The 13,388-nt window shown below is 46.0% G+C and overlaps 1 protein-coding gene across 1 annotated transcript in view; it reads left to right on the top strand.

The window, feature by feature from the left end:
• LOC120034526 (alpha-1,6-mannosylglycoprotein 6-beta-N-acetylglucosaminyltransferase B-like) overlaps positions 1-13,388 on the top strand; it is a 90,220-nt gene that overhangs the window by 37,720 nt on the left and 39,112 nt on the right. Inside the window, exons 5-7 of the mRNA XM_038981118.1 lie at positions 5,810-5,883; positions 6,212-6,379; positions 7,425-7,589. Coding sequence (XP_038837046.1) covers positions 5,810-5,883; positions 6,212-6,379; positions 7,425-7,589 — 407 coding nt within the window. The remainder of the gene's footprint in view (positions 1-5,809; positions 5,884-6,211; positions 6,380-7,424; positions 7,590-13,388) is intronic.

Below are 13,388 nucleotides of genomic sequence, written 5' to 3'. Positions count from 1 at the left end.
TGTTCTATCCCCATGACCAGTAGAGTTAACTAACCCAACAGTCTGTCTAACACTCTGTTCTACCCCCATGGCCAGTAGAGTTAACTAACCCAACAGTCTGTCTAACGCTCTGTTCTATCCCCATGGCCAGTAGAGTTAACTAACCCAACAGTCTGTCTAACACTCTGTTCTATCCCCATGACCAGTAGAGTTAACTAACCCAACAGCCTGTCTAACGCTCTGTTCTACCCCCATGACCAGTAGAGTTAACTAACCCAACAGTCTGTCTAATGCTCTGTTCTATCCCCATGACCAGTAGAGTTAACTAACCCAACAGTCTGTCTAATGCTCTGTTCTATCCCCATGGCCAGTAGAGTTAACTAACCCAACAGTCTGTCTAACACTCTGTTTTATCCCCATGGCCAGTAGAGTTAACTAACCCAACAGCCTGTCTAACGCTTTGTTTTATCCCCATGGCCAGTAGAGTTAACTAACCCAACAGTCTGTCTAACGCTCTGTTCTATCCCCATGGCCAGTAGAGTTAACTAACCCAACAGTCTGTCTAACACTCTGTTCTATCCCCATGGCCAGTAGAGTTAACTAACCCAACAGTCTGTCTAACACTCTGTTCTATCCCCATGGCCACTAGAGTTAACTAACCCAACAGTCTGTCTAACACTCTGTTCTACCCCCATGGCCAGTAGAGTTAACTAACCCAACAGTCTGTCTAACGATCTGTTCTATCCCCATGGCCAGTAGAGTTAACTAACCCAACAGTCTGTCTAACACTCTGTTCTATCCCCATGGCCAGTAGAGTTAACTAACCCAACAGCCTGTCTAACACTCTGTTCTATCCCCATGGCCAGTAGAGTTAACTAACCCAACAGTCTGTCTAACGCTCTGTTCTATCCCCATGGCCAGTAGAGTTAACTAACCCAACAGTCTGTCTAACACTCTGTTCTACCCCCATGGCCAGTAGAGTTAACTAACCCAACAGTCTGTCTAACACTCTGTTCTATCCCCATGGCCAGTAGAGTTAACTAACCCAACAGTCTGTCTAATGCTCTGTTCTATCCCCATGGCCAGTAGAGTTAACTAACCCAACAGTCTGTCTAATGCTCTGTTCTATCCCCATGGCCAGTAGAGTTAACTAACCCAACAGTCTGTCTAACACTCTGTTTTATCCCCATGGCCAGTAGAGTTAACTAACCCAACAGTCTGTCTAATGCTCTGTTCTATCCCCATGGCCAGTAGAGTTAACTAACCCAACAGTCTGTCTAATGCTCTGTTCTATCCCCATGGCCAGTAGAGTTAACTAACCCAACAGTCTGTCTAACACTCTGTTTTATCCCCATGGCCAGTAGAGTTAACTAACCCAACAGTCTGTCTAACACTCTGTTTTATCCCCATGGCCAGTAGAGTTAACTAACCCAACAGTCTGTCTAACACTCTGTTTTATCCCCATGGCCAGTAGAGTTAACTAACCCAACAGTCTGTCTAACGCTCTGTTCTATCCCCATGGCCACTAGAGTTAACTAACCCAACAGTCTGTCTAACACTCTGTTTTATCCCCATGGCCAGTAGAGTTAACTAACCCAACAGTCTGTCTAAAGCTCTGTTCTACCCCCATGGCCAGTAGAGTTAACTAACCCAACAGTCTGTCTAACGCTCTGTTCTACCCCCATGGCCAGTAGAGTTAACTAACCCAACAGTCTGTCTAACACTCTGTTCTACCCCCATGGCCAGTAGAGTTAACTAACCCAACAGTCTGTCTAACGCTCTGTTCTACCCCCATGACCAGTAGAGTTAACTAACCCAACAGCCTGTCTAACGCTCTGTTCTACCCCCATGACCAGTAGAGTTAACTAACCCAACAGTCTGTCTAATGCTCTGTTCTATCCCCATGACCAGTAGAGTTAACTAACCCAACAGTCTGTCTAACGCTCTGTTCTATCCCCATGGCCAGTAGAGTTAACTAACCCAACAGTCTGTCTAACGCTCTGTTCTATCCCCATGGCCAGTAGAGTTAACTAACCCAACAGTCTGTCTAAGGCTCTGTTCTATCCCCATGGCCAGTAGAGTTAACTAACCCAACAGTCTGTCTAACACTCTGTTTTATCCCCATGGCCAGTAGAGTTAACTAACCCAACAGTCTGTCTAACACTGTTCTATCCCCATGGCCAGTAGAGTTAACTAACCCAACAGTCTGTCTAACACTGTTCTATCCCCATGGCCAGTAGAGTTAACTAACCCAACAGTCTGTCTAATGCTCTGTTCTATCCCCATGGCCAGTAGAGTTAACTAACCCAACAGTCTGTCTAACACTGTTCTATCCCCATGGCCAGTAGAGTTAACTAACCCAACAGTCTGTCTAACACTCTGTTCTATCCCCATGGCCAGTAGAGTTAACTAACCCAACAGTCTGTCTAACACTCTGTTCTATCCCCATGGCCACTAGAGTTAACTAACCCAACAGTCTGTCTAATGCTCTGTTCTATCCCCATGGCCAGTAGAGTTAACTAACCCAACAGTCTGTCTAACACTCTGTTCTATCCCCATGGCCAGTAGAGTTAACTAACCCAACAGTCTGTCTAACACTCTGTTTTATCCCCATGGCCACTAGAGTTAACTAACCCAACAGTCTGTCTAACACTCTGTTCTATCCCCATGGCCAGTAGAGTTAACTAACCCAACAGTCTGTCTAACACTCTGTTCTACCCCCATGGCCAGTAGAGTTAACTAACCCAACAGCCTGTCTAACGCTCTGTTCTATCCCCATGGCCAGTAGAGTTAACTAACCCAACAGTCTGTCTAACGCTCTGTTCTATCCCCATGACCAGTAGAGTTAACTAACCCAACAGCCTGTCTAACACTCTGTTCTACCCCCATGGCCAGTAGAGTTAACTAACCCAACAGTCTGTCTAACACTCTGTTCTATCCCCATGGCCAGTAGAGTTAACTAACCCAACAGTCTGTCTAATGCTCTGTTCTATCCCCATGGCCAGTAGAGTTAACTAACCCAACAGTCTGTCTAATGCTCTGTTCTATCCCCATGGCCAGTAGAGTTAACTAACCCAACAGCCTGTCTAACACTCTGTTCTATCCCCATGGCCTGTAGAGTTAACTAACCCAACAGTCTGTCTAACACTGTTCTACCCCCATGGCCACTAGAGTTAACTAACCCAACAGTCTGTCTAATGCTCTGTTCTATCCCCATGGCCAGTAGAAATAACTAACCCAACAGCCTGTCTAACACTCTGTTTTATCCCCATGGCCACTAGAGTTAACTAACCCAACAGTCTGTCTAACACTCTGTTCTATCCCCATGGCCAGTAGAGTTAACTAACCCAACAGTCTGTCTAACACTCTGTTCTACCCCCATGGCCAGTAGAGTTAACTAACCCAACAGCCTGTCTAACGCTCTGTTCTATCCCCATGGCCAGTAGAGTTAACTAACCCAACAGTCTGTCTAACGCTCTGTTCTATCCCCATGACCAGTAGAGTTAACTAACCCAACAGCCTGTCTAACACTCTGTTCTACCCCCATGGCCAGTAGAGTTAACTAACCCAACAGTCTGTCTAACACTCTGTTCTATCCCCATGGCCAGTAGAGTTAACTAACCCAACAGTCTGTCTAATGCTCTGTTCTATCCCCATGGCCAGTAGAGTTAACTAACCCAACAGTCTGTCTAATGCTCTGTTCTATCCCCATGGCCAGTAGAGTTAACTAACCCAACAGCCTGTCTAACACTCTGTTCTATCCCCATGGCCAGTAGAGTTAACTAACCCAACAGTCTGTCTAACACTGTTCTACCCCCATGGCCACTAGAGTTAACTAACCCAACAGTCTGTCTAACACTCTGTTTTATCCCCATGGCCAGTAGAGTTAACTAACCCAACAGTCTGTCTAACACTCTGTTCTACCCCCATGGCCAGTAGAGTTAACTAACCCAACAGCCTGTCTAACACTCTGTTCTATCCCCATGGCCACTAGAGTTAACTAACCCAACAGTCTGTCTAACACTCTGTTTTATCCCCATGGCCAGTAGAGTTAACTAACCCAACAGTCTGTCTAACACTCTGTTCTATCCCCATGACCAGTAGAGTTAACTAACCCAACAGTCTGTCTAATGCTCTGTTCTATCCCCATGGCCAGTAGAGTTAACTAACCCAACAGTCTGTCTAATGCTCTGTGCTATCCCCATGGCCACTAGAGTTAACTAACCCAACAGTCTGTCTAACACTGTTCTATCCCCATGGCCAGTAGAGTTAACTAACCCAACAGTCTGTCTAACACTGTTCTATCCCCATGGCCAGTAGAGTTAACTAACCCAACAGTCTGTCTAATGCTCTGTTCTATCCCCATGGCCAGTAGAGTTAACTAACCCAACAGTCTGTCTAACACTGTTCTATCCCCATGGCCAGTAGAGTTAACTAACCCAACAGTCTGTCTAACACTGTTCTATCCCCATGGCCAGTAGAGTTAACTAACCCAACAGTCTGTCTAACACTCTGTTCTATCCCCATGGCCAGTAGAGTTAACTAACCCAACAGTCTGTCTAACACTCTGTTCTATCCCCATGGCCACTAGAGTTAACTAACCCAACAGTCTGTCTAACACTCTGTTTTATCCCCATGGCCAGTAGAGTTAACTAACCCAACAGTCTGTCTAACACTCTGTTCTACCCCCATGGCCAGTAGAGTTAACTAACCCAACAGTCTGTCTAATGCTCTGTTCTACCCCCATGGCCAGTAGAGTTAACTAACCCAACAGTCTGTCTAACACTCTGTTCTATCCCCATGACCAGTAGAGTTAACTAACCCAACAGTCTGTCTAACGCTCTGTTCTATCCCCATGGCCAGTAGAGTTAACTAACCCAACAGTCTGTCTAACACTCTGTTCTATCCCCATGGCCAGTAGAGTTAACTAACCCAACAGTCTGTCTAACACTCTGTTCTACCCCCATGGCCACTAGAGTTAACTAACCCAACAGCCTGTCTAACACTCTGTTCTATCCCCATGGCCAGTAGAGTTAACTAACCCAACAGCCTGTCTAACACTCTGTTCTATCCCCATGGCCAGTAGAGTTAACTAACCCAACAGTCTGTCTAACACTCTGTTCTATCCCCATGGCCAGTAGAGTTAACTAACCCAACAGTCTGTCTAACACTCTGTTCTATCCCCATGGCCAGTAGAGTTAACTAACCCAACAGTCTGTCTAATGCTCTGTTCTACCCCCATGACCAGTAGAGTTAACTAACCCAACAGTCTGTCTAACACTCTGTTCTATCCCCATGGCCAGTAGAGTTAACTAACCCAACAGTCTGTCTAACACTCTGTTCTACCCCCATGGCCAGTAGAGTTAACTAACCCAACAGCCTGTCTAACACTCTGTTCTATCCCCATGGCCAGTAGAGTTAACTAACCCAACAGTCTGTCTAACACTCTGTTCTATCCCCATGGCCAGTAGAGTTAACTAACCCAACAGTCTGTCTAACACTCTGTTCTACCCCCATGGCCAGTAGAGTTAACTAACCCAACAGTCTGTCTAACACTCTGTTCTACCCCCATGGCCAGTAGAGTTAACTAACCCAACAGTCTGTCTAACACTCTGTTCTACCCCCATGGCCAGGAGAGTTCTGCTCTAATTTAAGAGACTAGTGCTAAAGCCAAGATATGCTCCCTTTTAGGCATGACCTGTTGAAAAGCTTGTCTGGTTTCTGCCTCAACTGCTCCATAGGGCTGAATAGCAAAGTTATGAGCAGGTATTTTAAGGATTCTGCCCATAGGGAGGTGTTTGTTGTTAATACATGTGTTTTTGTCCCACAGGTAAGGATGGCACAACAGGACAGTGTGAGGTGCCCAAAGACCCTCACTACCCAGACTGCCCCAGCAAGGTGGATGTAAGTCTGCATGTCATACAATTTCACAGTGGTTTTCCTGATCCCACAGTCCCTATGTCCTTTTGCTCTTGGACTGTTCATTACCCTCCAACTCCAGCTTTACGATCAGCTTCAATCAACCCTGCCTTGTTTCACAAGGATCAATGTCTAGTGCTGTGTTCAGATCAATGAAAGGACCTTGACCAAGTCCAAGTTAGATTTCATGGGTTCCTTAGCTATAATACATTCATTTCTACACTGACATTTGACCTCCTTTGACCTCCTTTGATCCATAGAGATACTGTATATATTTATTATTACTTGAGTCTGCCTTGACCTTTTCCCTCAGTGGATGCGTGCCCGCTGGACCTCAGACCCCTGCTATGCCTTCTATGGGGTGGACGGCTCCGACTGTTCCTTCCTCATCTACCTGAGTGAGGTGGAGTGGTTCTGCCCCCCTCTGACCTGGAGGAACCAGACCTCCACACCCACGCACAAACCTTTCCCCAAGAGACAGGTGGGATAGCTGGGTTGGCATGGGCTGTTTACAGGGCTGCTACTATGTGTGTGTGTACAGAGTTTGTGTCTATGATTCTAGTCTTTGTATTTCATCTCCACTCTAATTTCCCTGTATCCGACTGCCACACAGTCTCCTGGGAGGGGAGTGTGGATATACAGTCACTCACAGACAGTCTATTCTCCCTCTGCCTTGAATCATGGCTGTTGCTGTTTTTCTTGTGAGAGCAGCATTCCAGTTATTTATGGGTCCACCAGGGCCAGGTGTTCTAGTTACAGCCCCCTTGCTGCTCCCCGGAGCGCTGTACACTACACACCAATGGGTCGGCTGCTCATTTGAATGATCTGTGCAGCTTAATCATGGATTCTAATTGCCTGCCTGGATCCAGCTGGACTAATCCTGTGACTTCTCTCAGGTGTTCCTCTGCGTTCACAGAAGCACCTACAAGTTGCTTTCCAAACAATAATTAACTTGTAGTGCGAAAGTAATGCCTCTCATATTGATTTTGTATGTGTGCATAAGCAAGAGCATGTGTGTGGAAGGAAAGAGGGACTGTGTGTCCCCACTGTGTGTGTGAGAGAGAGACAGAGAGGTTTGTGTGACTGTCTATGTGTGCCATTTTTATAAGTCCTCTGTGCTCCCTTATGCAGTTACAACATTGATTAGCACTTGGCTGCTCGGATTGCGCTGTGATCCAGCGATTAAAAAGGGCTGGGAAACATGCGGAGTGAAATGAAGGCAGCCTGTTTATGAGCATGAGGCAGGAGTCCCTCAGGCAACACTATCTGAGAGCCCTGCCTCCAGGGGGAATGGGTATGACATGGAGAGCTGTACTCATATAACACCCATCTCCACTCAACTCCAAGTAGGGCTGCTGGATATTGGTGGTTACCATGTGGCTGTTTTGTACAGGCTTGGGGAGGTGTTTAATGTATTAATTAATTGTTTAATGTATTGGACTTATATAGCTTTTTCTAGGTGCTCAAAGTGATTAACATAGTAAGGGGAGAAAAAAAATGTAGATGATCCTTTTCCTGTCCTCCAGGCGGCATTCCGGTCAGACATCGGGGCCCTCCTGGAGCAGGTGGGAACGGGGAAGGAGTCTCTGAGTTTCATGAAGAGAAGGATGCGCAGGCTGGCTGCACAGTGGGCCTCGGCTGCACGCAGGCTACATGACAGTCTGAGGAGTCAATGGAGGGAGCAGAAGAGGGTGAGTGTGCGGTGACTGTGGAGGGAGAGAGAGTTTCTGTGTCTCTGCTATGAGTCAAAAGGTTGACAGTTCACTCATATCTCTTCCCATGACAGTGCAGGCCAGTAATATGCTGTACAGGTAGGTGCCCATTTTGGTTTGCTATATTTGATTCCCGAAACAATAGGCACATACACTGACAAAAAGATGGAAGGTTGTCAAAAGATGGATCAAGACGAGGTGGCCTTCATGAACATTACAGTGGTGACATTTTTCTCCACTAGCGATTACGGACCCATTTGCTGTGAGTGGTGTTACTGTGAATGGCAGAGAGAAGTAGATTTGTAAGGAGGAGACTGACCAGCCGTTATCAGGAGAGCAGGCCTGGGATGTATTGTCTTTAGTGCTCTTTAATCAGCCTAACATTTACAGGGACATTTTCAAAGAGTGGTGGAGGAGCCTGAATACAGGAACACTGCTTTACCATCACTGATGAAATGACAATGACTGTAGAATCTCCCCAAGCCTGTCCTTTGTGTTGAAAACCTTTTCGTAATGTCATAAACGGTTATAAATCAACCTCAGAATAATATTGGCATGTGTGTTTACATGCCTGTGCTTGTCTGCAGTGCACTAGATGGATTAAACAGTACCTGTGCTTGTCTGCAGTGCACTAGATGGATTAAACAGTACCTGTGCTTGTCTGCAGTGCACTAGATGGATTAAACAGTACCTGTGCTTGTCTGTAGTGCACTAGATGGATTAAACAGTACCTGTGCTTGTCTGCAGTGCACTAGATGGATTAAACAGTACCTGTGCTTGTCTGAAGTGCACTAGATGGATTAAACAGTACCTGTGCTTGTCTGCAGTGCACTAGATGGATTAAACAGTACCTGTGCTTGTCTGCAGTGCACTAGATGGATTAAACAGTACCTGTGCTTGTCTGCAGTGCACTAGATGGATTAAACAGTACCTGTGCTTGTCTGCAGTGCACTAGATGGATTAAACAGTACCTGTGCTTGTCTGCAGTGCACTAGATGGATTAAACAGTAGCTGTGCTGATTTTACTTTCACAGTGACGTGAATAACCACCTCCGTCACCGGCTTCATAAGGAATTGTATCGGCGATGTTGTCCCCATAGTGAAGGGTCGCTGCTTCCCCAAACAAAAGCCCTGGATTAACACTGAGGTTGGCGCTAAGAGAAAGGATAGGGGACACAGGACTATCACACAGGGCTATCGCAGAGGCTACGGCTACAACCCTGAGGCTACGGCTGAGGAAAGGAACAAGTACAAGAAGTCCCGCTACGCAAAATATCAAAAGGACAATAAGGTATAAGGTGGAATAATACTATACAGGCTCCGACACCCGGGGCTACAGTCCATTACGGATAACAAAGGAAGACGTGCTCTGTCCAACGATGCCTCTCTTCCAGACGAACTCAATGCATTTTATGCACGCTTCCACCGTAACAACACCGTTTCATGCGTGAGGGCCCCCACCAACCCAGACAACTGGGTATTCTCGCTCTCCGAGGCCAACGTGAGTAAGATCTTTAATCAGGTCAACACTCTTAAGGACGCGGGGCCAGACAGTATTCAAGGGCATGTTCTCAGAGCATGCGCAGATCAGCTGGCAGACATATTCACTATCATCGTTCCTGTTCCCAAGAACTCTAAAGCTTCAAGCCATAGTGACTACCGCCCTGAAGTGCTTTGAAAGGCTAGTTATGGCACACATCAACTCCATCATCCCAGACACCCTAGACCCACCCCAATTTGCATACTGCCCCAACAGATCCAAAGACAACTTAATCTCAATTGCACTCCACACCTATGTGAGAATGCTGTTCACTGACTACAGCTCAGCGTTCAACATTGTCCACTAAAAGTTTGTCACCAAGCTAAGGACCCTGGGACTGAACACCTCCCTCTGCCCCTGGATCCTGAACTTCCTGACGGGCCGCCCCCAGGTGTTGAGGGTAGGCAACATCACCTCTGCCATGCTGACCGTCAACATGGGGCCCCACACGGGTGTGTGCTTAGTCCCCTCCTGTACTACCTGTTCACCCACGACTGCGTGGCCATGCACGACTCCAACACCATCATCAAGTTTGCTGACGACACAACGCTGGTAGGCCTGATCACTGGCGACGATGAGACAGATTACAGGGAGGAGGTCAGTGACCTGGCAGTGTGGTGCCGGGACAACAATCTCTCCCTCAACGACAGTAAGACCAAGGAGCTGATCAACATCGATGGGGCTGCAGTGGAGCGGGTCGAGAGGCAACATTGCCTCTTTCACCTTTTATTTACATATTTTTATTGAATCTTTATTTAACTAGGCAAGTCAATTAAGAACAAATTCTTATTTACAATGACGGATTACCAAGAGGCAAAAGGCCTCCTGCGGGGACAAAACACACATCATGACAAGAGAGACACCACAACACTACATAAAGAGAAACCTAAGACAACACAACATGGCAGCAACACAACATGGCAGCAACAGAACATGACAACACAACATGGTAGCAACACATGACAACACAACATGGTAACAACACATGACAACACAACATGGTAACAACACAACATGACAACATGACAACACAACATGGTAACAACACAACATGGTAACAACACAACATGACAACACAACATGGTAACAACACAACATGGTGACAACACAACATGGTGACAACACAACATGGTGACAACACAACATGGTAACACAACAACACAACATGGTGACAACACAACACAACATGGTGACAACACAACACAACATGGTAACAACACAACACAATATGGTGACAACACAACATGACAACACAACATGGTAACAACACAACACAACATGGTAACACAACAACACAACATGGTGACAACACAACATGACAACACAACATGGTAACAACACAACACAACATGGTAACAACACAACACAACACAATATGGTGACAACACAACATGACAACACAACATGGTAACAACACAACACAACATGGTAACACAACAACACAACATGGTGACAACACAACATGACAACACATGGTAGCAACACGACATGACAACACATGGTAGCAACACAACATGGTAGCAACACAACATGGTGACAACACAACATGACAACACAACATGGTAACAACATGGTAACAACACAGCAGGGGAGGCAGGTGGCCTAGTGGTTAGAGCGTTGGGCCAGTACCCAAAAGGTTGCTGGATCAAATCCCCGAGCTGACAAGGTAAAAATATGTTGTTCTGCCCCTGAACAAGGTAGTTAACCCACTGTTCCCCGGTAGACTGTCATTGTAAATAAGATTTTTTTCTTAACTGACTTGCCTAGTTAAATAAAGGTTAAAAAACACATGACAACACAACATAGCAACAACATTGCAGCAGCACAACATAGTAGCAGCACAAAATGTGTTAGGCATAGAAGACAAAGCAGCCACAAGTGTCAGTAAGAGTGTCCATGATTGAGTCTTTGAATGTAGAGATTGAGATAAAACTGTCCAGTTTGAGTGTTTGTTGCAGCTCTTTCCAGTCGCTAGCTGCAGCGAACTGAAAAGAAGAGCGACCCAGGGATGTGTGTGCTTTGGGGACCTTTAACAGAATGTGACTGGCAGAACGGGTGTTGTATGTGGAGGATGAGGGTTGCAGTAGGTATCTCAGATAGGGGGGACTGAGGTCTAACAGGGTTTTATAAATAAGCTTCAACCAGTGGGTCTTGCGACAGGTATACAGAGATGAGCAGTTTACAGAGGAGTATAGAGTGCAGTGATGTGTCCTATAAGGAGCATTGGTGGCAAATCTGATGGCCGAAGAACATCTAGCCGCTCGAACACCCTTACCTGCCGATCTATAAATTACATCTCCGTAATCTAGCATGGGTGGCATGGTCATCTGAATCAGGGTTAGTTTGGCAGCTGGGGTGAAAGAGGAGCGATAACGATAGAGGAAACCAAGTCTAGATTTAACCTTAGCCTGCAGCTTGGATATGTGCTGAGAGAAGGGAGGAGGTTGAAAAGGTTTGGCATGGGCCCTCATGATAGATCCTCAAAACATTCTACAGCTGCACCATTGAGAGCATCTTGACTAGCTGCATCAGAGGTAAGGTGGTATGGAAACAGCACCGCCCTCTATGCCATGGCGCTACAGAGGGTGATTCGGATAGCCCAGTACATCACTGTGGCCGAGCTCCCTGCCATCCAGAACCTCTATATCAGGCAGTATGAAAAGAAGGCTCGGAATATCATTTAAAGACTCCAGCCACCCAAGCCATAGACTGTTCTCTCTGCTTCTGCACGGCAAGCGGTACCGGGGCATCAAGACTGACACCTATGCACACACTCAGGACTCTACACACTCGCGCACACGGATACTCCAACACACACACAACAAGCACACACACTTACATACAATCATAATTTGCGCTGCTGCTACTCTGTCTATCATCCTGATGTCTAGTCACCTTACCTCTATATCTACCTGTATCACTCCTGTATCCCTGCACATCGGAAATATGGTATTGGAACTGACCCTTTATAAACTGTGTTCTTCCTATTTCTATTTCTCATGGGTTTCTGTTCTACCTTGTTATTTTTAGTGCTACATTGATATTGATTACTACATTGTTGGATTTGGAGCTGCAAGAAAGGCATTTCACTGTACTTGTGCACACGGCGTTAAAAACTTGAAGCTTGAATTATTCACAAAACCAAGGCTGGGAAAGGTATAGATTGACTGCAGTATTCTTTGAGTTTACCACTCCGAGCATTCTCTTTGTGCAAACCCCACTCCTTTAATCCTTCTCTAGTTAAAAAGAGGCTCAAAACTTCAAAAGCCTGAGTGAACATGAGACACAGTGATTGATAGGTGTTTGCTTTGCTTTGGGAAAGCAGGCCCGTCTGGTCTTTGGCCAAGAGATGCTTTCAGAACGTATATAAATAGGATTCTTCTTTTCATCAGTCTCTCTTTAGAGAACTATTAGCTTGGATAAGCCAGCACCAGCGTTGTCAACACACAGCATCCTTCCCTAGCCTGTTCCTTGATCAGCCTCCAAAAAGAAGAGTCTCTTTGTTCTTTTTTAACGGTGTGTTCAACAGTAATAGTTACTGTCCATTAACTGGCCCCTCTGGGCTTGGCTGCAGCGGCTCTGACAGAACAGTGTTTAGAAAACAGACGAGGAGGAACTGCTGTGCTGCTGTGAAAACGCAGATGAGAGAACGATAATCTGCCGATGGAAATAGACTCATTGAAGGGAGACTTCACGGAGGAGTGGAACTAGACAGCAGCCGTCTACCCCACCTGTCTCTCTCCTCTCTGTCTGCAACCTTGATTTTTCTGTCTTTTTCTCTCTACATTGCACTAAACTGTACTTTAATAAAGGCAAAATTGCTGTAGAACACTTTTATAAACTTCCAATTCCTTTTGTAGTCATTTGAAAATGAATTATTTCATGTAGTTTATGGTGATGTGACAAGTATTGTGTGGCTGGCATGAGTACCCTGGCACTGCAGTGACATGAGGATTCACTGGCATCATAGATGCAGGGGGCCTGTTGAGGTACGTCTGCCTGGTCATGGCGAGGCATTTGTGATGACATATGTTGCGTCCACTCTTAACGAAAGCAGAGCAATAAATCGCAATTGATTGTCATCGATTTCCCTCTTTGTATTGTGTGCACTGTGCAGTCATCTTGTCCTCTAGCAATTTCCCTGCATTGTGCAATATTCAATGGGTCTATGTTGGCTGCCTTCACTGTGTCCTTCGTTTTCTCCCGTCTTTAGTGAGAATGGTAAAACTAGTTTTGAG

The sequence above is a fragment of the Salvelinus namaycush genome, chromosome 41 (genome assembly GCF_016432855.1).
Source record: "Salvelinus namaycush isolate Seneca chromosome 41, SaNama_1.0, whole genome shotgun sequence".
NCBI lineage: Eukaryota > Metazoa > Chordata > Actinopteri > Salmoniformes > Salmonidae > Salvelinus > Salvelinus namaycush.
This window is presented reverse-complemented; position numbering and strand designations above follow the sequence as displayed.